The sequence below is a fragment of the Oncorhynchus keta genome, chromosome 15, assembly GCF_023373465.1.
Source record: "Oncorhynchus keta strain PuntledgeMale-10-30-2019 chromosome 15, Oket_V2, whole genome shotgun sequence".
NCBI lineage: Eukaryota > Metazoa > Chordata > Actinopteri > Salmoniformes > Salmonidae > Oncorhynchus > Oncorhynchus keta.
In genome coordinates this window covers 19,509,057-19,533,906 of record NC_068435.1, presented here as the reverse complement: position 1 = coordinate 19,533,906, position 24,850 = coordinate 19,509,057, and the positions used below count along the sequence as shown (strand labels likewise).

The 24,850-nt window shown below is 41.7% G+C and overlaps 2 protein-coding genes across 2 annotated transcripts in view; one reads left to right on the top strand and one right to left on the bottom strand.

The window, feature by feature from the left end:
- Nucleotides 1-981: 981 nt before the first annotated feature.
- Nucleotides 982-6,469, bottom strand: LOC118375251 (uncharacterized). Its single transcript, XM_035761765.2, has 5 exons — nt 6,029-6,469; nt 5,710-5,834; nt 4,411-4,497; nt 4,111-4,275; nt 982-1,792 (listed from the first exon to the last, which is right to left on the bottom strand). The coding sequence occupies exons 1-5, from the start codon at nt 6,039-6,041 to the stop codon at nt 1,655-1,657; spliced, it is 528 nt and encodes a 175-aa protein (XP_035617658.1). The 5' UTR covers nt 6,042-6,469; the 3' UTR covers nt 982-1,654.
- Nucleotides 6,470-10,578: 4,109 nt separating this feature from the next.
- LOC118375248 (chloride channel protein 2-like) overlaps nt 10,579-24,850 on the top strand; it is a 118,754-nt gene continuing 104,482 nt past the window's right edge. Inside the window, 1 exon segment of the mRNA XM_052463588.1 lies at nt 10,579-11,174. Coding sequence (XP_052319548.1) covers nt 11,034-11,174 — 141 coding nt within the window. The 5' untranslated portion in view covers nt 10,579-11,033.

Genomic DNA, 24,850 nt, shown 5'->3' with positions numbered 1-24,850 from the left:
TAGCACATACAGGAAGCGCACCTTGGGGGTGGGTCGATGATGGCTTTGACTAGGCCTAGCACATACAGGAAGCGCATGGCGGGGGTGGGTCGATGATGGCTTTGACTAGGCCTAGCACATACAGGAAGCTCACGGCGGGGGGTGGGTCGATGATGGCTTTGACTAGACCTAGCACATACAGGAAGCGCACGGCGGGGGGTGGGTCGATGATGGCTTTGACTAGGCCTAGCACATACAGGGCACTGCCACACACGTTGTCATATAAAGAACGTGATGCCAATGCTGCGTCCAGACTGGCCCCAGAGCTCGACTGATCATGTCTGGTTGATTATAGTTAGAGTATGGATGCAAAGCAAGTAAAAGTTGCCCCACAACTACTAATAAAGGGTTGATTATTTTTCTGGGCTAATACATATGCTTTTGACAAACATAATATACTCATCACACAAAAGACATTTGCAAGACTAGCCACCTCCTTTAAGTCAAAGAAACTAAACTTAAGTTTGAGCTATTATTACAGATACATGTAATGTGTAGGCCTAGACATAAGTTTGAGATTTATTTCTGAGTAGTTTACAACCTTCACCTGTTTCATCTTTCTGAGTAGTTTACAACCTCCACCTGTATCCTCTTTCTGAGGAGTTTACAACCTCCACCTGTATCCTCTTTCTGGGTAGTTTACAACCACCTGTATTCTCGGTCAATTGGAGTTTCATAAATGGATGGAGGCTACAATGAGAGAATGTCAATTGTATACCCATTGGAGGATAATGTGAAAGGGGTGGGACCTCTGGCTTTCTCATCCAATGGATGAGGAGGCGGCAAGGAGTGAGGACATGAGGAGTATACAATTGAGATTCTCCATTATATCACTCAATCTTTTTTTGACTGTGCGCCATTTGTAATGTTTAGCTTGTTAATCCAATCAGTTATACTTCCTCCTTGACCTCGTGACCCCAAAACTGTTGACACAGCTAATTGGTTTCAGACAATATTTGTATTACTTTCAGAAAAGTTTAATTATAACGTGTATAATTTGACATTTTGAGGACAGTTACAATTTCCTTTGAGGATTTAATTGTAATAATGACATACAAATATAACCATATTTATATAGCCTGATTAATGAATTAATAAAAAAAATACAGTTATAAAACTAATGTAATGTACAGTGAACAATAAATAAAAAATACTAAGAGTGGACTGATTGCATCCAAATGCTTGACATGTGTTCCAAGTGCTCTGTTGGTAGGTGCCATGAAATGCAAGCCATCAATTGGGTCAATTGTCTCTAATATGTAGCATGTACATTTTTATTCCTTTTGTCCTGGTTTTACTGCAGAAACAGCATGCAGTCAGTCTAAGCTGAATGCCGGAAACAGTGAGCTGTCGTTCCAAATAATGACCAGCAGAGGGTGACGTATCTCCATGTTTCATTACAAGTCTTTACTGTCTCTAATGTGTAACCAACCAGAGAAAGGTCTGCTTCGTGAGTGACAGCTTTCAGGCTGTCATTTCCCCTCTGAGCACCTCCCTTCTCCACATTGCCTCTCCTCTCTGGGTGCATGACAATACTCTACAGCAGCTCCCTAGCCTCCTCACTTATCTGGGTGCGTCTCAATACTCTGAAGTAGCTCCCTCCCCTCCTTCCTCTTCAGGGGCACCCATGGGTCAGGTCAGCCATAAGCCATTCCATCTTTCCAGTGATCAGTCTGCTGAAAGTCCACAGAACCGTGCTCAGGCTGTGGGTACTCTCAGCGGTACATGAAAACAACGGGCTCTCCACTGACCCCTTTAGGACCAAGGGGAAGAGCGAGAAGGTGGGGGATGGGTAGGATGGAAAGAGAGGAAGAGAGCAACAGGGGGAAGAGAAAAGGGGAGAATTGAGGGAGAGAGAGAGAGTCAGTATAACAAAGATATGACATTACACATGACTAAATATGCTCATGGTTTCCATTACAAAAGCAATTCACTTTAACTATGCATGTTGATTGAGAGCTGTAGTCTTCTGCATTGAAATGATCATACACATGAAAGCATGTTGTTGACATTGTCTGATAATGAGACACACTCGAGAAACACTGAATGACAATTGGAAAGAAACTATTGCAATTTCACTGTTCTGTTTTGCTCATCTCTAGCCAGTCTTTTAACTACAAATGGTGCTAGTGAATGGCATGTCCCTTGCATAATTTCTCCATGCGTAGCCTGGATGGCTGTGTCTCTGTCATGGGGAAGGTATGCTCTGCGATCTGCTAATCTTCCTGGCAAAGGAAGACTAGGGTTCATTGGGGTCACAGCTATGTTTGAAATGAGAGGGAGTCAATGAGGGATTACTGGAAGAAGACAGGATACTCCATTTTCATATGGAAATGAAAGTGACGTCAAATCAAATCAAATGTTATTGGTCACATACACATGCGTAGCAGATGTTAATGCGAGTGTGGCAAAATGCTTGTAGTTCCGACAGTGCAGTAATATTTAACAATTCCCCAACAACTACCTAATACACACAAATCTGAAAGGGGTGAATGAGAATATGTACATATAAGTATATTGATGAGCGATGGCCGAGCGGCATAGGCAAGGTGCAATAGATGGTATAAAATACAGTATATTCATGTGATAGTCATGTAAGATATGTAAGCATTATTAAAGTGGCATTGTTTAAAGTGACTAGTGATCCATTTGTTAAAGTGGCCAGTGATTGGGTCTCAATGTAGGCAGCAGCCTCTGAGTTAGTGATTGCTGTTTAGCAGTCTGATGGCCTTGAGATAGAAGCTGTTTTTCAATCTCTTCGGTCCCAGCTTTGATGCACCTGTACTGACCCTGCCTTCTGGATGGTAGCGGTGTGAATAGGCAGTGGTTGGGTGGTTGTTGTCCTTGATGATCTTTTTTGCCTTCCTGTGACATCGGGTGCTGTAGGTGTCATGGAGGGCAGGTAGTCTGCCCCTGGTGATGCGTTGTGTAGTCCGCACCACCCTCTGGAGAGCCTTGCAGTTGAGGGCGGTGCAGTTGCCGTACCAGGCTGTGATACAGCCCGACAGGATGCTTTCGATTGTGCATCTGTAAAAGTTTGTCAGGGTTTTGAGTGACAAGCCAAATTTCTTCAGCCTCCTGAGGTTGAAGAGGTGCCACTGCACCTTCTTCACCACACTGTCTGTGTGGGTGAACCATTTCAATTTGTCTGTGATGTATACGCTCAGGAACTTAAAACTCTCCAGCTTCTCCACTGCTGTCCCTTCCATGTGGATAGGGGGGGGTTCTCCCTCTGCTGTTTCCTGAAGTCCACGATCAACTCCCTTTGTTTTGTTGACGTTGAGTGAGAGGTTGTTTTCCTGACATCACCCTCCGAGTGCCCTCACCTCCTCCCTGTAGGCTGTCTCGTCGTTGTTGGTGATCAGGCCCACTAATGTTGTATCATCTGCAAACCTATGATTGTGTTGGAGGTGTGCATGGCCACGCAGTCGTGGGTGAACAGAGAGTACAGGAGAGGGCTAAGCACACACCCTTGTGGGGCCCCAGTGTTGAGGGTCAGAGAAATGGAGATGTTGTTTCCTACCTTCACCACCTGGGGGCTGCCAGTCAGAAAGTCCAGGACCCAATTGCCCAGGGCGTGGTTGAGACCCAGGGCCTCCAACTTGTTGATGAGCTTGGAGGGTACTATGGTGTTGAATGCTGAGCTGTATTCAATGGACAGCATTCTTACATAGGTATTCCTCTTGTCCAGATGGGATAGGGCAGTATGCAGTGTGATGGCGATTACGTCATCAGTGGACCTGTTGGGGCGGTATGCAAACCAAAGTGGGTCTAGGGTGGCCGGTAAGGTGGCGGCGATATGATCCTTGACTAGCCCTTCATGGTGACAGAAGTGAGTGCTAGTCATTTAGTTCAGTTATCTTGAGACTTAGCAACACTGAAATGCCTACGCTCACTGCACACAAACAAGTGGCCAATAAGTAATCTAAGCAAGACATAGCCGTGGGAAGTAGTTTGGTGGTGGGGCTGCTGCAATGTTTTGCCAAAGTGATTTGGGGGGAGGTGTGCAGATTTTATTCTCAGCAACCTATAGTGTGTGTATGTATGTGTGTATTTCTTATTATCCCTTACCCTGATGTCCAGGTGTGTGATTATGTGTAGGTAGTTGTTGACAGTGTGCTCCAGTCTCTCCAGCAGAGTTGCGGCACAGCCAGGCTGGCTCAGAGTCTTAACCACACTCACACTCCTAGACAAAGCCCTCAGAGTTGCAGCTATGTCCCCCTTCTTCTCCTGGGCCTGGAAGAAAAACACACACACACACGAGAGAGAGAGAGATACAAACATTATTATTACCACGATTGGATGTTACTGAACAGAGGAAAACAAATCATCTGCATTGAGAAGCAGAAGTTGAAGTATTTGATAGCGTACTGATTTCCTTTCCCAGGAAGCCTTGTGAACCTTGATGCAGGGGAGCTGAATGGGGGACGGGAGCATCTTCAAGGCGTCACAATCAGCCTGAAGACAGGAGAGAAGCACACAGACATTAAAAGAGACAGACAGGCAGGCAGGCAGGCCAGATTCAGTGGTGTAGAGGAGAGTATACGCAGGTATATGCCATATACCACCTTTTTTGTGGGCATTGCATAGGTTTACTTCTTAATCCCCATGATGCGTATCAAAGTAAGTCGCTCTGGATAAGAGCGTCTGCTAAATGACTTAAATGTAAATGTAAAGTAGTGTAGTGGAGGTATACGCAATATCAATTTATAAGGCTGATGGAACAGATCAAAATGTTTAGCTTAGAATATTGATAAACGGATAATTATTTATTCACACTTTAAGCGCAGCAATGTGCACACGGTGGTAAGCCTACACGTTAATGTTCAAAATGCAATTGAGAAAACCCATTCTAAAAAGTGCACTGCACATGCAAACAGTTTCATGGAAAGAGATGGAAATATCCATTAGAAATGTATAAAGAGGGGAGATCTAAAGATGCAACAACCATCATGGGTTGCTAATATGACTAGGATAATGCCTTTGGCTGCTTGACAATGAAAGGAACATTGAAAACCAACAGGAGAGCGCATATGAAGTCTTCATTAAATAATTGCCTCCACGTTTCCACGGTGGGATTTTGGCTAGGCTACTTTGAATGGTAAGACATTCCTCATAATATCAAGTAAAACATCCAGGTCTCAAACAATTAAGGAACAGGAAACATATAGTGATGCTAATGATAGACCTGTACGTCTTCTGGTAGATGTAAAGGCTTCCCCAAAAACCTTCTCAATTAAATGTTAACTAGCCTATGCCTGTCTGGCAGAATAATATCATGATTACTTACATCAATCCAGTGGCTATTTGTTTTGCAAACTCCTTCTCATGTGTGCTACAGAAACACTGCTAACTGCACAGTTGTAATAAAGGGTAACTACACTCAAAAATACAAATGTAAAAGTTTTTCCCAGACCTCAAAAGTGGTCTCCTCACGTGGTTTAAGAATTATTGTGTACTTAGAAGGTCCAATTTAATTGTCTATCTATTAAAAAAGTGTGACTGAGCAAAAACATGAAAAAATGTGTCATTCAGAGTGTATGTAACTGTTTGTCATAATTTCACACAAGGCACCTTTCCTTCGGGCTGTTTGGGGCAACATTTGAGTATACCCACTTATCCAGGCACCACTACACCACTGGGCAGATTGTTAAAAACATATAGGTTTACCAGAGCAGCCGCCATCTCTGCCACAGTGTTCATGTCCCTCCTGGACTCTCTGTCACACACAAAGTCTATGGGCCTGGTTTCAGCATTCCACACCTCAGAGGCTACCATGCACAGCAGCAGAAGTCCTGGACACATACATAACATAGTCAACTCATTTATGAATGTATTCATCCTCAAGGTGCTATGACAGTCAGACACTGAATCAACCCCTAAATGACTCAACACACTGCACATAAGGTATGAAAATATGATACTAGATAGGCCTAGCTCATTATAGTTTAATATTTTCCATCAGTCACTCTTTGAATAGCCTACTCACTGCTTAACGCCATGCCCCTCTCGGCTGCGTCTGATGTCCATTAATGTGGTCCATTAAAAAAACGTAATGTTTACTGTCTTCAGTCGGTAATAAAACCACTCCGAATTACTTTCTGCACATCTGAAGTGCGTTGTGTCCCCTCTATAGTCCTCGCGCCCTTTAATTTTCCACGTTATCATCCTTCATAGCGTGAAGAACGCGCATTATCAAATCACAGCGCGCGCTGAATTTTCCTGTTTCTATAATCCAAAGGGTCACGTGAACGAATATCACCGAACTGCTGTTCTTCTTTCATCTGTCCCCTGTCGTTAATTAAATTTCTCTTTCCCTCGCTTGCTCTCTCTCGTTCTATGACAATGACTTATTAACATAAATGTCATATAACGTTAAGAAGATAATATGTTGACTAGGCTACCTACTCCTACCGGAGTTAATGTTTTATTATTGTGAAACGATAACATCTATTTATCTAGGGTGCACAGCTGATCAATCAAGCCATTGGAATTCTCCCATGGCTGTCAAGCTCGTAGGATTTAGGCATAATTGGTTGGCCTGAAGCTCAATGATTCTATTGTACCAATTTCTCTTCGATATATTGTTTTTATCACTAACAAAATAATGTTCTAATCTACAATTTTTATAGTCATTCAAGTGTGCTAACCATATACAGCACCACTTTCAAATAATTTTCCCTCCCACGCACGCACACACTCCCTCTCTTTCTCTCACACACACACACACACTCACTAACTCTCTCCTTACTGCGTAAAAGCGGTGTTTTGCTGTTTGATTTGCGTGCTTACAAACATCCCGTCAGCGGCCAAGTTCAAGTTTATTTACCTCCCAGTCAGTCAGGCCAAATTGTCCCAGTCCTGCCCGAAGGAAAATATTCAAACATAAATGTTCACCTATTGATTTATTCCCATTTTCAGCCTCTCGATTACCCCATCATCATAATCACTGCAACCCATTCATTAGCCGAACTGAATATACATCCAGGAGAGGAAATTGCTTCGAGCAGCCTCGTTAAAAATTAATTTCATTCATAGTCCAGAGTTGACTGCGGTAGTATCACACAGTGGGTGCTGTTTAGACAGCTGTGGGTGCGTGCCATCTGGAGTCCAGTGGGACTGACAGGTATGAAATCGATAGCCTCCTGATGCAATAACAAATTGAAAGTAGCATTTTACCTGCAAGGGCTATCATTATGAACAATAGGCATGAATATTAATAACACTAGGCAATTTGAATAAAATCATGGTCTAAATAACTGGCTTTTCATTAGTATAACGGTTAGTATGGTATTTTCCTTTGAATACTCGAAGTACTGAGTACTTTATAAATTTCCAAAAATATCTATTAGCTATTTTTTTGCTTTGTCATTATGGGATATTGTGTGTAGATTGATGAGGGGGAAAAACGCTTTAATCCATTTCAGAATAAGGCTGTAATGTAACAAAATGGGGAAAAAGTCAAGGTGTCTGAATACTTTCCGAATGCACTGTTAATGTTGTAAATGACTATTGTCGCTGGAAACACATGAATGCAAAAATAACATGCAAAATAACAGCATGTTATTTATGCATTAATATGTGTCACACAGCAGTTTGCAAACAATAAAAAAAATAATAATTGAGTTAAAAAAGGCCGAAGGTCATTGGCCACATACAAATAAAATGGCATCAAATTACGTTATGTCTACAGTAGCTTTTATTGGACTGATGATGTCAACATCATACTTTGAAAACCTTTGCTAGTAGGCTAAACAAGCAGTCATCAGCATGAATCACGTCAACAATCTACGGAAAATCCTTTTCAATCATTTTTATATGAAGACAATTTAATGATGAAACGTATTGGTGCTCATCGGCCACTGGACATAAACATTACACAACAAGTTGGAAATCGAAAATTCAACAATGAGTGGTTTGGAAGGAATCAGTGGCCAACTGCAAGCCTTGCAAATAAATCACTAGCCTGCTATTCAGTGGAGAGGGTGTGTGGTCCAAGTCTGGGTTTAAGGGTCTCTTTTCCAAGCTTAAAAGGATAAACATTCAACACCACATGGGTCAGAAAAGGTTGAATACATTGGCCATGCTGTCAATCCAGCATGACTTCTGCCAAGTTCAAAATAACTGGAAATTCAGAACTGGGATATCTCAGACTTCAGTGAGTTCAATACAACTGGGAACTCTGAAAAAAAATGAGCTTCGACTGGGAAAATATGTTTTGAACGGTCATCCAACTCGGAATTCCAAGTTGGGAACTCAAGCCACTTTCTAGAGCTCCGACCTGAAGATATCTGACGTCATGATTCTACCCTGTTTTTTTGTACGAGTTCCCAGTTGTCTTGAAAGCACCATAAATCCAAAGAATGCCAGACTTTGATGACAACATTTTCCCACAAGGACCGCCGCACCACCTTCCTGTTCAAGTGAGCACAGCAAAACAAGGTCCCAAAATGACTTGTATGCTGCTGCATAAATTACGTAATATGCCAGGGAACTCCCCAAATACAGGTGTGCCAAGCTTGTAGTGTCATACCCAAGAAGACTCAAGGTTTCAATCGCTACCAAAGGTGCTTCAACAAAGTACTGAGTAAATGGTCTGAATACTTATGTAAATGTGATATTTGCATCTTTTTTTAAATACAAATGTCTAAAAGCCTGTTTTTGCTTTGTCATTATGGGGTATTGGGTGTAGACTGAGAAAAAACAGCAACATTTAATACATTTTAGAATAACATAACAAACCTAACAAAATGTGGAAAAAGTCAAGGGGACTGAATACTTTCCAAATGCACTGTACATATACTTCAGCTAAGAAAGTAATATTAAGTGTAAGTTGTTTAGTAAGCTGTTAATAGCCCATTTGCCTCACCCTAATAATTTGGTCCCTTTCCCCCTCATAACTTAGGACCTACTGTTCTGACTTGGTTCTGCACATGTAGCCTATAGCCTGTTTTAGAGAAATGTAATCATTGAATATTGTAAGAGCTTTCATTGTCTGCTTATGTGCCCCCTTTATTTATCATACGGTTCTGACTTGGTGTACAGGGAGAATACTGTAAGAACGGCCCATGTTCTAAATTCTGTCGCTGTACATTTCAAAAGTGCTGACCAAATAGTTATTGACTACGTCCGTCCTACCTCGCTCATTAATGTCTACAATAGTCAATTACAACATTAACAATGTCTACACTGTATTTCTGATCAATTTGATATTTTAACAAACAAAAAATGTGCTTTTCTTTCAAAATCAAGTACATTTAAAAGTGACCTTTTGAACAGTAGTGTGTGTATATGTCACGTTCTGACCTTTATTTCCATTGTTTTGTCTTTATTTAGTATGGTCAGGGCGTGAGTTGGGGTGGGTAGTCTATGTTTGTTTTTCTATGTTTGGTTTCTGTTTCGGCCTAGTATGGTTCTCAATCAGAGGCAGGTGTCGTTAGTTTTCTCTGATTGAGAATCATACTTAGGTAGCCTGGATTTCACTGTTGGTTTGTGGGTGTTTGTTTCCGTGTGATTGTCGCCACATGGTATTGTTTTTGTTCAAGTGTTCATTTGTCTTTATTAAAAACATTATGGACACTTACCACGCTGCCACACGCTGCATCTGTATATAGATCTGTATACCGTAGCTAAGAAAGTAACACTAGCTGTATGTTGTGTAGTAAGCTGTTAGTAGCCCATGTGCCTCAACCTAATCATTTTGTCTATTTTCACCTGTTAATTTCACCTAACATTACTGTTCTGACTCGGTGGTGCTGCACATGTAGCCTATAACCTGTTTTTGAGAAATGTCCTGATCTAATATTGTAAGAGGTTTCATTGTCTGCTTAAATGTCCCCTTTATTTTTCCTACAGTTCTGACTTGGTGTACAGGGGAAATACTGTAAGAGCAGCCCATGTTCAGCATTCTGTCACTGTACATTTCAAAAGTGCTGAACACATAGTTATATTGACTACGTCCGTCGTCGCTCGCTCATTAATGTCTTAATCAATAGCCAGGTGTAGCAGTGGTAAAGATTCACTCCATTGTGCTGGAAAGAAATTATCTGCTGTTGGGACAGTTTATGTAGGCCCTAGCAGTTTGTGGGCACCGCTTATCGCTGTTATAGTGCAATTAATGTATTGTTTAGTGTTGTGTCTTTGTTGGCATGCATCTTTGAGTCTGCCCCACCAAGATGTACATGTTAAAATCGCCGCTGGTGCAATTAATGTATTGTTTAGTGTTGTGTCTAAAAATATATATATATTTTTTGCGCAACCAAGATTTACATGCTAAAATCGCCACTGCTTAGCTTAGATAACCTATGCAGAAAAATATAAAGTTTTTTTTAGGCTTAATGATTGTGAGATTGCACGGGAAAGCTGTTTGTGTGTAGGCAGGCAGGCTGTATGTGAGGCTGTGTGTGAAGTTGAGTGTTGAGTCTACGCGGTTGCAGGTTGCAGACAGACACACAGATGGCCACAGACAGACAGCCAGACAATGATATTCCCTCCATGCCGTTCTATCTATTTGCAGACAATTCGAATGGCGCGGGCGAATTAAGAAGAACGCACCACCAGCTCCCGGTAAATGGGAAACGCTTGACACAGACGGAACCGCATTGCATCATGGACATATGGTACCCAACTCGAGCCCTGCGGGAAAGAGACTAGCCCATTGCAGCTTTATTTATAGAATACTAATTTATGCCAAAAATAACAGTCACAGTCAAACACATTCGACCGGATAGCTCTGTTGTCGCTCATAGGCTTCAGATGCAGCTGCTGTCTAAAGGCATGCGCATCGACGCGGATAAACGCAGAAGTTTGGGGTGCTGCGTGTGCAGCGTGGGTGCACACAGCTATTCGCGCCAACCAGTCAAAGCACCAGCAACAGGCCACCGGTTATCACGTTTACCCGCGGAGAAGAGTGAATGAGATAGGAGAGTGCCTCTGCTTATGGATTAAATGAAAACTGATCAAGGGGGAAAACTCAAGCTTTGAAGTTGGAGTTTATGCGCAGAACGCGCGAAAATAGTCTTCACTTTGATTCACTCTGTTACACGAAAGATGGAGGGGCGCAGCTGACAGTTAGGGACCGTAGCCTCGAAGAGGAGAAGCACACCGGAGGAACCGAACTGCCAGAGAAGGGAAATGTGAGTAAGCTATGAATGAGCCCGTGGCAACCTGTTTCTACCTCGAGTCCATCATGCCTATTACTGACGCTGGTATCCTGTCTTTCCCCGGTGAAGACGAGAACAATGGGTCAAATCATTTTGTTTTCATCATGTATCAATCGAATAACATTTAATATACATTTAACTTCAGTCATGTGTTCATGCTCAAGGGCAAATCATTTCAAGGGCAAATCATTTGGTTATTTCTATACGGTATATATATATATATCGGCATCATATTGTATTTTCTGGATAAGCTGCAAAATGTTTCTATCCCAAAGATGAAATAATTGTCAATGTAGTGACATTGACCTATAGTATACGTCTCTCTTGGCATCTTTTATTTACACACAAAAACTTGTGAGGAGAAGAGGTACAGGTGGTTATGCATCCTATTCTACTTTGCGCATCAAGTCGTTGTAAGGGCTCAAGGTCCTTAAAAGGTCCCTTGCTGCGGTGGTTCCTCTTGAAATTACGCACACGAGAACGGCTATTTTATTCGCTCCGGAGACTTCCCTTAATATATTTCCTGTAACATTTGATAGGAAATGAAAATGCTATTCGTTTTCTAAGACCAGTATGTCATATTTTGAAATTGAACCCACTCATTGACGCTCAGATGCAGTCTCTGAGAAAAATGTGAATGACGTCATTGAGAAAGTATGATCCAATCTGGAGATTTTATTTATGTTTCTTTAAATGGTTTGACCCACTTGGAAATCTGAATTACATTTTGTAGTTCCCTTGTAGGAACTACAGAAAAAGACACACACACACACACACACACACACACACACACACACACACACACACACACACACACACACACACACACACACACACACACACACACACACACACACACACACACACACACACACACACACACACCACAGGTGTGTATTTATTCCAAATTGTACCTGTTGAGACTGAAGGTTGAACTGGGTCAGTGTGTTGGTGCTTGAGGCTGCGGAGCTATATCTATTTAACTACATAGCCACAGTAGTATCTGCAGAACACTCAACGGAGAAACACACCTACAATAAATCAATTGGAGAGAGAAAATAAATACCTGTAATAACTCAACTCTTTGGGCCAGTGTCTGAATGATAATGGCTTGGATAATGTGTGCAATGCATGCATATTTGTGTGTGTATCTGTGTGTGCGTCAGCGGAAAACGACTGCCCCCTCTCATGGAAGCCACTGAAGTTCAAGGCCGTCCGTGGTACTGCTGGCAATGTTAGCAGGATCCCCGATTAAAATTAATGGAAAAATTTGGTACATTTTCATGCTAATAAAAAAAAGTTTGAAAGACAATCATGTTACCAATAATTGCTTATAATTCACCCAATGTATGTCCTTCAACCGATTCTTTTTTAAATTGCACACAGAATAAATTATAAGCAAGGTGCGAATTACGATACAGCCAACTCTCCTAAATGTAACAAGTCCAACTTTTGGTGGGTCTCTAAATAATGCTAATTTAACCATTCGCCTATTTGTTTGAAATGTAGTGTTAAATATGTTTTTCAGTGTTAAATATGAAAATAAAGGCTTCCAAATGAAACAAACACCCCCACCTCTCCATCATGGTTTAAACCATTTATCTCTATGTGGCAGAGCTGTCTACTCAGTATTGCTGAATTTCGGTCTCAGCTGAGCTTCTTTAAGCATAGATGTTCCTTTCTACTTCCCAATTTCAACCATTTGTTTGCCATGCGTCCTTGATCAAAAAAATGCCTTTATTGCAATGCATTAGATTTATCAGTTGATTTATCATTGTTTACTTTTGTCAGTCAGCTGCTTTGTTTTCCAGGTGCGTTTTCCAGGTGTGTGTGAGTACTGGTGTTCTCTGTGCCATCTCTGGCCAGAAGTAGTACACCGTTTATTTCACTTTATTATTTTCAATCAATATTTTTCTTTCCTGAATCAGCTGATGATGGTCAACAATATCACTAGACAATAGCTAGGCACTAATGCGCATCCAATCCATCAAACAAGTAGGCTATACTTTAATGACAGTAGACCTATAAGGTGACTCTTTCGGTTAGAAGATTATAGTGAATTTGTATTTGATTTTGAGTAGTCTAATAATAGGGATTTTTCATAATTAACTGGGTGACACATTACCTTGAGCTATACAGAATAGCTCATCTCACCACCATGCGTTTCCATCTCCTCCTCTCTCTCCTTTATTCCTTTCTTGAGCGTGCAGACGGGCTGTCAACAGTTTAGCGAAATATGTTTGGTTGCAAAAACCTGTTACTATCTATGTCCCCAAACAGATATCACTTGGTTTCCCAAATTAAGCACTGGGTAGTTGCAGGAACAGGGTTGGAGAGCCCATGGAATACATAGTTCGGGCGGGATATCACCTGTCGCGCAGCTGAGAGGCTAGGCTACCGGAAGCGGTGTAGGCCTAGTGGAGGGTAAACATCACACTTTTTTTTACTGAGACTGGCAATCTACCAATTTGATTTACCACCACATCACTGGCTACTGATTGGCCTATTTGAAGTTCATGGTAATGCACATTGTAGCCTAGTCTAGTAAGTTGACAGTGTGTTAGGGTGACCATCCCAGTTTTCCCGGGATAGCTTCAGCCCCATTTCAGGTGTCCAGACTTTTCAGGCTGCAAAAAGGTCAACTTGTCAGCAAGACACATCAATCAATGACAATCACTGAATGTCATTAGGAACACATTGTGGTGTTTTGTAACGGATGCCTATTTCCATTCATCAAATGGCGCGAGTATGCATGCAGTTTGGATGCCGGAATTATTTTATCATGACTGATTGTGTTCATGCCACATTAAAAGGTAATTCATTTTGACCGTTTAAATTAGAGGTCGACCGATTAATCGGAATGGCTGATTAATTAGGGCCGATTTCAAGTTTTCATAACAACAGTCACTCGCTCTGAGCCTTCTAGAAGTTGTTCCCCTTGCTCTGCATGGGTAACGCTGCTTCGATGGTGGCTGTTGTCGTTGTGTTGCTGGTTCGAGCCCAGGGAGGAGCGAGGAGAGGGACGGAAGCTATACTGTTACACTGGCAATACTAAAGTGCCTATAAGAACATCTAATAGTCAAAGGTTAATTATATACAAATGGTATAGAGGGAAATAGTCCTATAATTCTTATAATAACTACAACCTACAACTTCTTACTTGGGAATATTGAAGACTCATGTTAAAAGGAACCACCATCTTTCATATGTTCTCATGTTCTGAGCAAGGAACTGAAACTTTAGCTTTCTAACATAGCTTATATTGCACTTTTACTTTGTTCTCCAACACTTTGTTTTTGCATTATTTAAACCAAATTGAACATGTTTCATTATTTACTTTGATTTTATTGAGGTATTATATTAAATTAAAATAAGTGTTCATTCAGTATTGTTGTAATTGTCATTATTACAAATAAAAATAGGTTGATTTAATCGGTATCGGCTTTTTTGGTCCTCCAATAATCGGTATCGGCATTGAAAAATCATAATCGGTCAACCTCTCGTTTAAATTGTGTCTTTGTTTTTAGGCCCCCCAAATGTTTTTCTTCCCAAATAGAGACCCCTGAATGGTGTAATTCACACTAGACATTGGTTATAAAGATAATTTAGTTGCTAATGGCAGCCTGCAGTACCCCGGTCGACCTTCAACTTGAGTTACTCAATGAGAGGGGGCAGCACTGAGTTAGCCTGCTAAGTCACTTCCTAGAGTAGCTCAAACTGCGTGTCTCCATAGATGGGGTGGTTGTTTAGCAACTGTACTGCAAAACACACAGGGTTGGCTTAGATTGTCATGTAAACTATATTTCGCCTCTAAAGTTTATTGAAAACAAATACATTTACACAATGACCACTTGTGGACTCTCAAATACATTGTTACAGCTGTTGGTTAGCTAGCTAGTGAATTTGAGCCATATTAGCATAGATGTGACAACAGTCAAAACAAGACATGATTTCAAGAACAAGATAAAACTAGCTTAAACGAGCCACCTAAGATTTCCCACATAGCAGCTTCTTGTCGTAGTTACTAGCTCTCTAGCCATTCAGAATCATAACAAAACACAGACTTCTGCCCCATTCAAGCACATTGTTTTTCGTGACTTTGTCAGCTAACCTTTCTATGATACGCCAGTTTAACTGAAGGTCATTTGGCTTCAATGTGCTATTGAATCTTCATGGCTCGAGACGACAATGGTTATTTTTTTAAATGTATTATTATTCAAGATTTACAAAATGTACATTATTTCAGACAATCTGGATTTGGAAAAATGCACTCTATTTAAAACCTTAAATTTTATGAGACCAAGATGAGCACAAGATGTCGTGGAGTGTACTCTATCAATCGCCTCATTCCACCACTCCTGTGTCAATTCAACACCCATTTACCATTCCCAAGCAGATTTAGTTTTGTTGGTGGAGTGTTTGTTTAATGACATAATACACAGATAGAGCTGAGAAATTACTGCTTTCTGTCAAGGTCAGAGTCAATAAACCATCCCAGGGTTGGCAAGGGGGTGGAGCAGGGAAGCCAGCAAATTAAAAGGAGACACAATGCCTAATTTGAAGGTAACAGAAAAAGTGAGATGGAGGCAAATAGTATTTAGATGCTAGGTTGGGACAACTAGAAAAAAAACAAGGCAAAGGGTGGCTACTTTGAAGAATCTCAAATATAACATTTTGATTTGTTTAACACTTTTTTGGTTACTACATGATTCCATATATGTTATTTCATAGTTTTGAGGTCTTCTATTTTATTATACAATGTAGAAAATAGTACAAATAAAGAAAAACCCTTGAATGAGTAGGTGTGTCCAAACTTTTGACTAGTAATGTAAGTCTTGGAAGGAAACTTCTTATGGCTTAGATCCCGCTAACGGGATCGATTTGACAACAGCCAGTGAAAGTGCAGGGCGCCAAATTCAAACAATATAAATCTCAATTACAATTCCTCAAACATACAAGTATTTTACACCATTTTAAAGATAAACTTGTTGTTAATCCCACTACAGTGTCCGATTTCAAAAAGACTTTAAGACGAAAGCACACCAAACGATTATGTTTGGTCAGTACCTAGTCACAGAAAAACACAGCCATTTTTCCAGCCAAAGAGAGGAGTCACAAAAAGCAGAAATAGAGATAAAATTAATCACTAACCTTTGATGATCTTCATCAGATGACACTCATAGGACTTCATGTATGTTTTGTTCGATAAAGTTCATATTTATATCCGAAAATCACAGTTTACATTGGCGCATTACGTTTCTGTAATGTTTTGCTTCCAAAACATCCGGTGATTTTGCAGAGCCACATCAATTTACAGAAATATATAAATGTACAAGAAATAGAAATACATAAATGTTGATGAAAATACAAGTGTTATGCATGGAACTTTAGATAAACTTCTCCTTAATGCAACCGCTGTGTCAGATTTTGAAAAAGCTTTACCGAAAAAGCTCACCATGCAATAATCTGAGTACGGCGCTCAGACACAAAAACAAGCGATACAGATATCCGCCATGTTGTGGAGTCAACAGAAGTCAGAAATAGCAATATAAATATTCACTTACCTTTGATGATCTTCATCAGAATGCACTCCCAGGAATCCCAGTTCCACAATACATTTTTGTTTTGTTCAATAAATAAATAATTTATGTCCAAATACCTCCTTTTTGTTCGCGCATTTAGTTCACAAATCCAAATTCACGATGTGCAGGCCAGACGAAAAGTCAAAATATTCCATTACAGTTCGTAGAAACATGGCAAACGATGTATAGAATCAGTCTTTAGGATGTTTTTAACATAAATCTTCAATAATGTTTCAACCAGAGAACTCCTTTGTCTTTAGAAATGCAATGGAACGCAGCTACCTCTCACAGGAGCACGCCTGAATGAGCTCATGGCACTCTGGCAGACCTCTTACTCAATCAGCTCTCATTCTCTCCTCCTTTATAGTAGAAGCCTCAAACAAGGTTCTAAAGACTGTTGACATCTAGTGGAAGCCTTAGGAAATGCAATCAGACCAAATTTACACTGTATCTTGGATAGGCAAAGAGTTGAAAAACTACAGATTTCCCACTTCCTGGTCACAGACATCATTCAAACAGTTTTAGAAACTTCAGAGTGTTTTCTATCCAAATCCACTAATAATATGCATATCTTAGCTTCTGGGCCTGAGTAGCAGGCAGCTAACTCTGGGCAACTTATTCATCCAAGCTACTCAATACTGCCCCCAAGCCATATTAACAAACTATAGTTTTGGCAAGTCAGTTAGGACATCTACTTGTTGCATTACACAAGTAAATTCACCAATAATTGTTTACAGACAGATTATTTCACTGTATCACAATTCCAGTGGGTCAGAAATGTACATATACTAAGTTGACTGTGCCTTTAAACAACTTGGAAAATCCAGAAAATTATGTCATGGCTTTAGAAGCTTCTGTTAGGCTAATTTCAGTTAATTGGAGGTGTTCCTGTGGATGTATTTCAAGCCTACCTTCAAATTCAGTGCCTTTTTGCTTGACATCATGGGAAAATCAAAAGAAATCAGCCAAGACATCAGAAAGAACATTTTAGACCTCCACAAGTCTGGTTCATCCTTGGGAGCAATTTCCAAACGCCTGAAGGTACCACGTTCATCTGTAAAAACAGTAGTATGCAAATAAACACCATGGGACCACGCAGCCATCATACCGCTCAGGAAAGAGACGTGTTCTGTCTCCTAGAGATGAATGTACTTTGGTGCGAAAAGTGCAAATCAATCCCAGAACAACAGCAAAGGACCATGTGAAGATGCTGGAGGAAACAGGTACAAACGTATCTATATTGACATAACCTGAAAGGCCGCTCAGCAAGGAAGAAGCCACTGCTCCAAAACCGCCATGAAAAAGCCAGACTACAGTTTGCAACTGCACATGGGGACAAAGATCGTACTTTTTGGAGAAATGTCCTCTGGTCTGATGAAACAAAAATAGAACTGTTTGGCCATGATGACCACCGTTATGTTTGGAGGAAAAGGGGGGATGCTTGCAAGCCAAAGAACACCATCCCAACCGTGAAGCACGGGGGTGGCAGCATCAAGTGGTGGGGTTGCTTTGCTGCAGGAGGGACTGTTGCACTTCACAAACTAGATGGCATCATGAGGTTGGAAAATTATGTAGATATATTGAAGCAACATCTCAAGATCTCAGTCAGGAAGTTAAAGCTTGGTCACAAATGGGTCTTCCAAATGGACAATGACCCCACGCATACTTCCAAAGTTGTTTCAGAATGGCTTAATTAAGGACAACAAAGTCAATGTATTGGAGTGGCCATCACAAAGCCCTGACCTCAATCCTATAGAAAATTTGTGGGCAGAACTGAAAAAGTGTGTGCGAGCAAGGAGGCCTACAAACCTGACTCAGTTACACCAGCTATGGGAATTTTTACGATGATTAATTGTCAGGAATTGTGAAAAATTGAGTTTAAATGTATTTGACTAAGGTGTATGTAAACTTGTCCCCAAGTCCACATTATTTTAAAGAACAGTAAATAAGTACTCCCATTCAATTCTGTCGAATCCCTTCACTGCGTCTAGGGAGATTACCACCTCAGGGGAGTTAGAGAAATGTTTATAATACATAATGTTAAACGGCATTCGAACATTAAAAAACGAATACGTATCTGTCCTTTATAAAGCTGGTTTGTTCCTCTGATATGAGTCCTGGTAAGACTACTTCCAGTGGCCTCACTATCACCTCCTCCAGCACCTTTACATCCACATTAAGGAGGCTTAGGGGCCTAAATGAAGAACAGGAAGTGGGGTCTTTCCCCTCCTTAAGGAGAAGCGCTATTGAAGCCTGTGTTAGGGTAGGTGGCACCGAGCCACGTTTAAGTGACTCATTATACATAGATACATGTAAAGGGACTAACTTGGTATGGCATTTCTTAAAGAACTCAGTTGGAAACCCATCAGGCCCTGGAGTCTTGCTGTTTTGCATTGACTTGATAGACTGAATAACTTCTTCAAGGCTGAGAGGGGAATCAAGGTCATCTGCAGTTTCAGCCTCAACTGTGGGAGTTTCCAGTTCACCCAAAAATGTAGTCATATTGGGAGTATCTGATGGAAATTCAGACATATACAGGGAGGAATATAAATATTTGAAGGTATCATTGATCCCCGTAGGGTCAGAAATCAAGCTATGAAAGGAATCTTTAATTTGGGGAATCAGACCGGTAGCAGCACTGCATTTTAATTGGTGTGCGAGCAGACACCTTGCCCTGTAGCCATGTTCTTAGTAGGTACCACGTGAATGCAATTGTAACCATTCTGCATCTGTAGTGGACAAAATATGTCATTCAGATTGGTCTAAATCAAGGATGGCTTTAGAGACTTCTTCTAGTTTAGCTTTCCAAGTTTTGTTTAAATTAGAAAAATAATAAATAATTTATTGTCTAAGATAGGCCTTAAGTGATTCCCATAAGAGAGAATGAGCTTGTCTGATTTGAACAAATAAAATGATCAATAGAAGTGGAGATAACGTTACAGAAGTCTGCATCAGACAGGAGAAGATAATTAAATCTCCAACAGAGAGGAGTACGAGTTTGTCCTGATAGGACTTTGTCGAGGGCTAAAGGTCCATGGTCAGCAATTACAATGGGTAAATATTCAGAAGATGACGTTTGGAAGTAACTTGTGATCAATAAAATAATAGTCAATACAAGAAAAAGAATGGTGTACATGTGAAAAGAAAGAATACTCTTTTGCCTGGGGATTCTGACATCTCCAAGGATCTGTACACCCGTTCTGAACCATAAAATCTAAGAAGGACTTTGACATAGAAGAAGGAGACATAGTTCTGGGGTTGGAGCGGTCTAACGCCGGGTTAATAACACAATTCAGATCCCTGACAAATATCAAAAGATGGGTGTTCAGAGAAGGGATTTTCCCCAGCAACCCATTGGAAAATACTACATCAAAATTGGGAGCATATACATTGACCAATACTACAGGTGTATGCCAAATGGTGCCAGTTATGATTAAATATCTCCCATTACTGTCTGAAATAACATTAGTAGTAGAGAAATGTAGTATTTTAATAATCAAAATTGCAACCCCTCTGGCTTTGGAGTTAAAGTCTGACTGGAAAACCTGACTGAACCTGGTGTTTGGTAGCCTTGAGTGATCTTTAATGCGTAAATGTAAAAATCTGCTTTTATCATTTTCAAATGGGAAAAGGACCCTAGACGTCTTGACAAGTTTATTCATTATCTTAGTATTCCAAGATAAAAACTTTATAGGATTAGGCTGACCTATTCCAATATGACTATTATTAGCATTGTTAGCCATCTAAAATATTGAAAGGAAAAAGGTGTGAAAACAGACCAAGCATTTACAAAGATAACAGAGAACTGATTAAAAACATTTAATAATAAAAAAGGACCAAAAAAGGTCACTCCCCCTCCCCTCCCACCCCACCCCACCCCCTACCCTCTCACCCCTCCCACCCCACCCCCTCCCACCCCCCCCCTCCCCTCCCCTCCCCTCCTCCCCACCCCACCCAAACCCAAAGTCTCCTTTCCCAGCAAATGGAGACAGCAGGTTGACGTTTGCGAAGCTTCGGTGCATATAAACAGCAAATATTCCTATACTGATGCGGAGAGGCTCCATAGCACGAGTAATGAAAAACAATTGAAAAGGCCTTCACATAACAGTAAAGTAGGTCAACAGATAAACAAACAGTAAAACGGAACTGTCCTGATTTGGGCAGTCTTCAATAACTGCAACACGTGGAATGTGTCTTAAGGATGGACAAATAAGTGTCCCGCAGTATGTCACCCGATTACAAAATAGAAAAGGGGCTGAGTATCTGTACATACATGATCAATGGGGCATAATAAAGGGGTGACAAGGCCTTCAGTAAGTATCTAGATGAAAAAACGATAAAAGGAAAGCTCTGCAAAAGCCTGGAATTGTAGCCATGCATAACTACGCTAGCCATCTAGCCAAATAAAAAAAGACCTCTCAAACATGTAGCTTAAATAACAACCACACAAGACAATATTAGTAATTTTTATCAGAGTTCAGTAGTGTAGAGTAGTTATGCAGAGTAGAAAAGGAATGCCAAGAGTTGGAAAAAAACATACCTTCGACTTGGAGGGTAGGCTAGGCTATGCATGCTACCTGGCAAAATAGTTATCAGGTATGAAGGTAAGACCCAGATGCAGACCACGTCGAATAAACAATAGTTTAATATTCCAACAGTGGCAGGCAATAGACAGGTCAAGGCAGGCAGGGGTCAGTAAACCAGAGGTGGGGCAACGATACCGGGCGGCAGACAGGCTCAGGGTCAGGCAGAGGTTGGTAATCCAGATGGGGGCAAAGGTACAGGTTGGTAGGCAGGCTCAGGGGCAGGAAGAGTGGTCAGGCAGGCGGGCTTGGAGTCAGGACAGGCAAGGGTCAAAACCAGGAGGGCGAGAAAAGAGACGCTGAGACACGAAATGCTGTTTGACTTGAACAAACAAGACGGACTGGCAACAGACAATCAGAGATCACAGGTATAAGTACACAGGGGATAATGGGGAAAATGGGTGACACCTGGAGGGGGGTGGAGACAATCACAAAGACAGGGTGAAACAGATCAGAGTCGGTCAAATATCCAAGATACGGCTCAGAAGTGACTGTCGAACCAACGCTGGGCGTCCTCGTGGGAGTTTAACTGTAGCTTCCCCTGGCATGTTCAACGTGGAGACGAGCAGGGAAGCAGAGTTAGAATTTAACTTTCTTCTCATGAAGCTTGCGTTTCACATCGAGGAATTTAGCTCCCTTCTTGGAGGCACTTCAGCTGAGGTCAGGAAAGATGAACACCTTTAGTCTGCAGAAGTGTAGCTGGTCTCTGCCCTGCCTCAGTAGTTGTGAAAACAGACGATAAACACAGGCTTAGAGTTGTCGTCTCCGCCCGCTGTGGAAGGGACAATGCTGTGGGCTCTGTCCAACTTTGGGAGTGATGGAATGATGGCCGGACCCAGCACCTACACAAAGAAGTCTGACATGAACTTAACTGAGTCCCCTCCTTCGAGTTTCTCTGGTATACCAACAACCCGAAGATTTCAACGGCGAGAACAGGGTTCCAGGTCACCGGTCTTGTCAATCAGCTTTTGGTTTTCAGAGCTCAGACAGGCAACCGTTTTCTCAAGGGCTACTATGCGATCACTGCAATCACACAGGTCATGGTCAAAGCCATCAAGTCAGCAGCCTTGTTCATCTGCAGCAGCTTGGACACCATTCAGGACGACGAAGAAGAGGGCCAGAGCAGCATCGATGGCAGTTTTGAGCTGAGTGGCAATGGTAGCTGTAATTTCCCGAGATCAGAACCGTATGGAGGTTCTGAAGATCTGTGGGGAGTGTGACCGCGTGAGACTGCGTAACGTTTGGACTGGAGTCGGTGCCATTACCATTCACATTTGCCATAGCAGTTGAAACGTTAGGTACAGGTCTTCTGCTCCAAAGATCATGTGACATTTGAATCAAAAAGGTAACTTACGAACTCATCAATCAAATCTAATAAACTCAGCAAAAAATGAAACGTCCTCTCACTGTCAACTGTGTTTTATTTTCAGCAAACTTAACATGTGTAAATATTTGTATGAACACAACAAGATTCAACAACTGAGACATAAACTGAACAAGTTCCACAGACTAACATAAATGGAATAATGTGTCTCAGAACAAAGGGGGGGACAAAATCAAAAGTAACAGTAAGTATCTGGTTTGGCCACTAGCTGTATTGAGTACTGCAGTGCATCTCCTTCTCATGGACTGCACCAGATTTGCCAGTTCTTGCTGTGAGGTGTTACCCCACTCTTCCACCAAGGCACCTGCAAGTTCCTGGAAATTTCTGGGATGAATGGCCCTAGCCCTCACCCACCGAATAGGTCCCAGACGTGCTCAATGGGATTGAGATCTGGGCTCTTCGCTGGCCATGGCAGAACACTGACATTCCTGTCTTGCAGGAAATCACACACAGAACGAGCAGTATGGCTGGTGGCATTGTCATGCCAGGATGAGCCTGCAGGAAGGGTACCACATGAGGGAGGAGGATGTCTTCCCTGTAAGGTGTCGCCACAGACCATAACGGACCCTCCACCTCCAAATCGATCCCGCACCAGAGTACAGGCCTCGGGGTAACGCTCATTCCTTTGACGATAAACACGAATCCGACCATCACCCCTAGTGAGACAAAACCGCGACTCGTCAGTGAAAAGCACTTTTTGCCAGTCCTGTCTGGTCCAGCGACGGTGGGTTTGTGCCCATAGGCGACGTTGTTGCCGGTGATGTCTGGTGAGGACCTGCCTTACAACAGGCCTACAAGCCCTCAGTCCAGCCTCTCTCAGCCTATTGCGGACAGTCTGAGCACTGATGGAGGGTTTGTGCGTTCCTGGTGTAACTCGGGCAGTTGTTGTTGCCATCCTGTACCTGACCCGCAGGTGTGATGTTCAGATATACCGATCCTGTGCAGGTGTTGTTACACATGGTCTGCCACTGCTAGGATGATCAGCTGCCCGTCATGTCTCCCTGTAGCTCTGTCTTAGGCGTCTCACTTACGGACATTGCAATTTCTTGCCGTGGCCACGTCTGCAGTCCTCAAGCCTCCTTGCAGCATGCCTAAGACACGTTCACACAGATGGGCAGGGACCCTGGGCATCTTTCTTTTGGTGTTTTTCAGAGTTAGCATAACTGCGAAGTTTTCATAACTGCGACCTTAATTGCCTACCGTCTGTAAGCTGTTCTTGTCTTAACGACCGTTTCACAGGTGCATGTTCATTAATTGTTTATGGTTCATTGAACAAGCATGGGAAACAGTGTTTAAACCGTTTACAATGAAGATCTGTGAAGTTATTTGGAATTTTATGAATTATCTTTGAAAAACAGTGTCCTGAAAACGGGACATTTGTTTTTTTGCTGAGTTTATGTAAGAAAATGGAATGCGAACGAAAAATGTGGCATAATTAACTAATATGTAGGATCCTTGTCCACAAGCTTCTTCTCCATTCACGTGCTCAACCTGAATCCTAAAACGTTATTTTGATTAGTGAATTTCACGGTTATAGTCAGTGGTAGTTGTGAAATACACACAATCTTGAATGCGGTTGTACCCAATCAACATCCAGGATTAGACCCACCCATGGTATAACATTTTTTTTTTTTATATTCCCCATGTATTGTTAATGGGGCACTGCCACTTCTGCCATTAAATGTTTTAGTGCCATGTAAATACATCATAATGCAGAAATCTCAATGGCCCAACTCTCTAAAGTCGTTTTCATTGGCACTTTGACGTCAACACAGGATAGGGCTGTTCTCGGTGGGCTCGCTCACATTGCGTTTCCACTTCCTCCAGAAATTTGCAATGATGTCATGTTGCTAGGTAGCCAATGTGTGACTGCACCTGGATTTGCTAATGTTAGCTAGCAAGATGTTGAAGAATGTATTTCACACTCACCATGCTGTAACTATAATTATCCTATACTCCTGCCAGTGCCAGCCAGACTCAGAGCCATATATTTAGCTTGCTGACGTTACCTAGCTAGCTAAACAGTTACCATCATGGCTAGCAGGCTAGCTACTTAGCTTAATTCCTACCTTTCTTGCCATGCCATTGGCTATTAGCTAG

What these genes read in the sequence shown, in the direction of transcription:
- LOC118375251 (XM_035761765.2), bottom strand. An exon ending in CAGAGATGGCGGCTGCTCTG is followed by an intron (nt 4,498 to 5,709) that starts GTAAACCTATAT and finishes TCCTGTCTTCAG; the next exon opens with GCTGATTGTGACGCCTTGAA. An exon ending in CTTCCTGGGAAAGGAAATCA is followed by an intron (nt 4,276 to 4,410) that starts GTACGCTATCAA and finishes TTTTTCTTCCAG; the next exon opens with GCCCAGGAGAAGAAGGGGGA.